Source organism: Penaeus monodon, chromosome 34, assembly GCF_015228065.2.
Source record: "Penaeus monodon isolate SGIC_2016 chromosome 34, NSTDA_Pmon_1, whole genome shotgun sequence".
In the NCBI taxonomy this organism is placed as follows: Eukaryota; Metazoa; Arthropoda; class Malacostraca; order Decapoda; family Penaeidae; genus Penaeus; species Penaeus monodon.
In genome coordinates, this window is record NC_051419.1 from 7198349 (window position 1) to 7198827 (window position 479).

The 479-nt window shown below is 35.3% G+C and overlaps 1 protein-coding gene across 1 annotated transcript in view; it reads left to right on the top strand.

The window, feature by feature from the left end:
* Positions 1-163, top strand: part of LOC119594800 (serine/arginine repetitive matrix protein 1-like) — an 11127-nt gene extending 10964 nt beyond the window's left edge. The window contains exon 3 of the mRNA XM_037943890.1: positions 106-163. Coding sequence (XP_037799818.1) covers positions 106-163 — 58 coding nt within the window. The remainder of the gene's footprint in view (positions 1-105) is intronic.
* Positions 164-479: the final 316 nt, after the last annotated feature.

A 479-nucleotide genomic window follows, 5' to 3' on the forward strand; every position in this document is an offset into this window, starting at 1 on the left:
TGGCTCATGCTTTCTAGATTGTACTGGATAAACATTCGATATAAGCTCCATAGTCTGCATTCCATATATTCAGTATTACAGATTTCATATTCTATATCACACTAGGATATACCAGATTCCGTATCATATTACTACATTCCACGTTCCAAATCATATGCCATAGGCTATTACTTGCTCACATGCTGCTGTATCATATAATCCTGCTTTCATAGGCTACGCTCGACTATTTAAATCCAATGTCTATATTATACATGCTATATTCTTAACAGCTGAAATCTGACACGGATATCTTTCTTTAGAGTGTGATATTCACTCAGTGTTCAGAAAATTATATTGCACTTCTTCTCCGCTTGTTCTTAATGGAAAAAAAGGTCGACACCTGTTCTTTATTATTAGGTGCCAATAATCACTTAAGTCCAAAACCTTGTGGGAATCTGGATTTGTAATATAGTAGAGGTTATTTTACAGCGCAGCGAAAC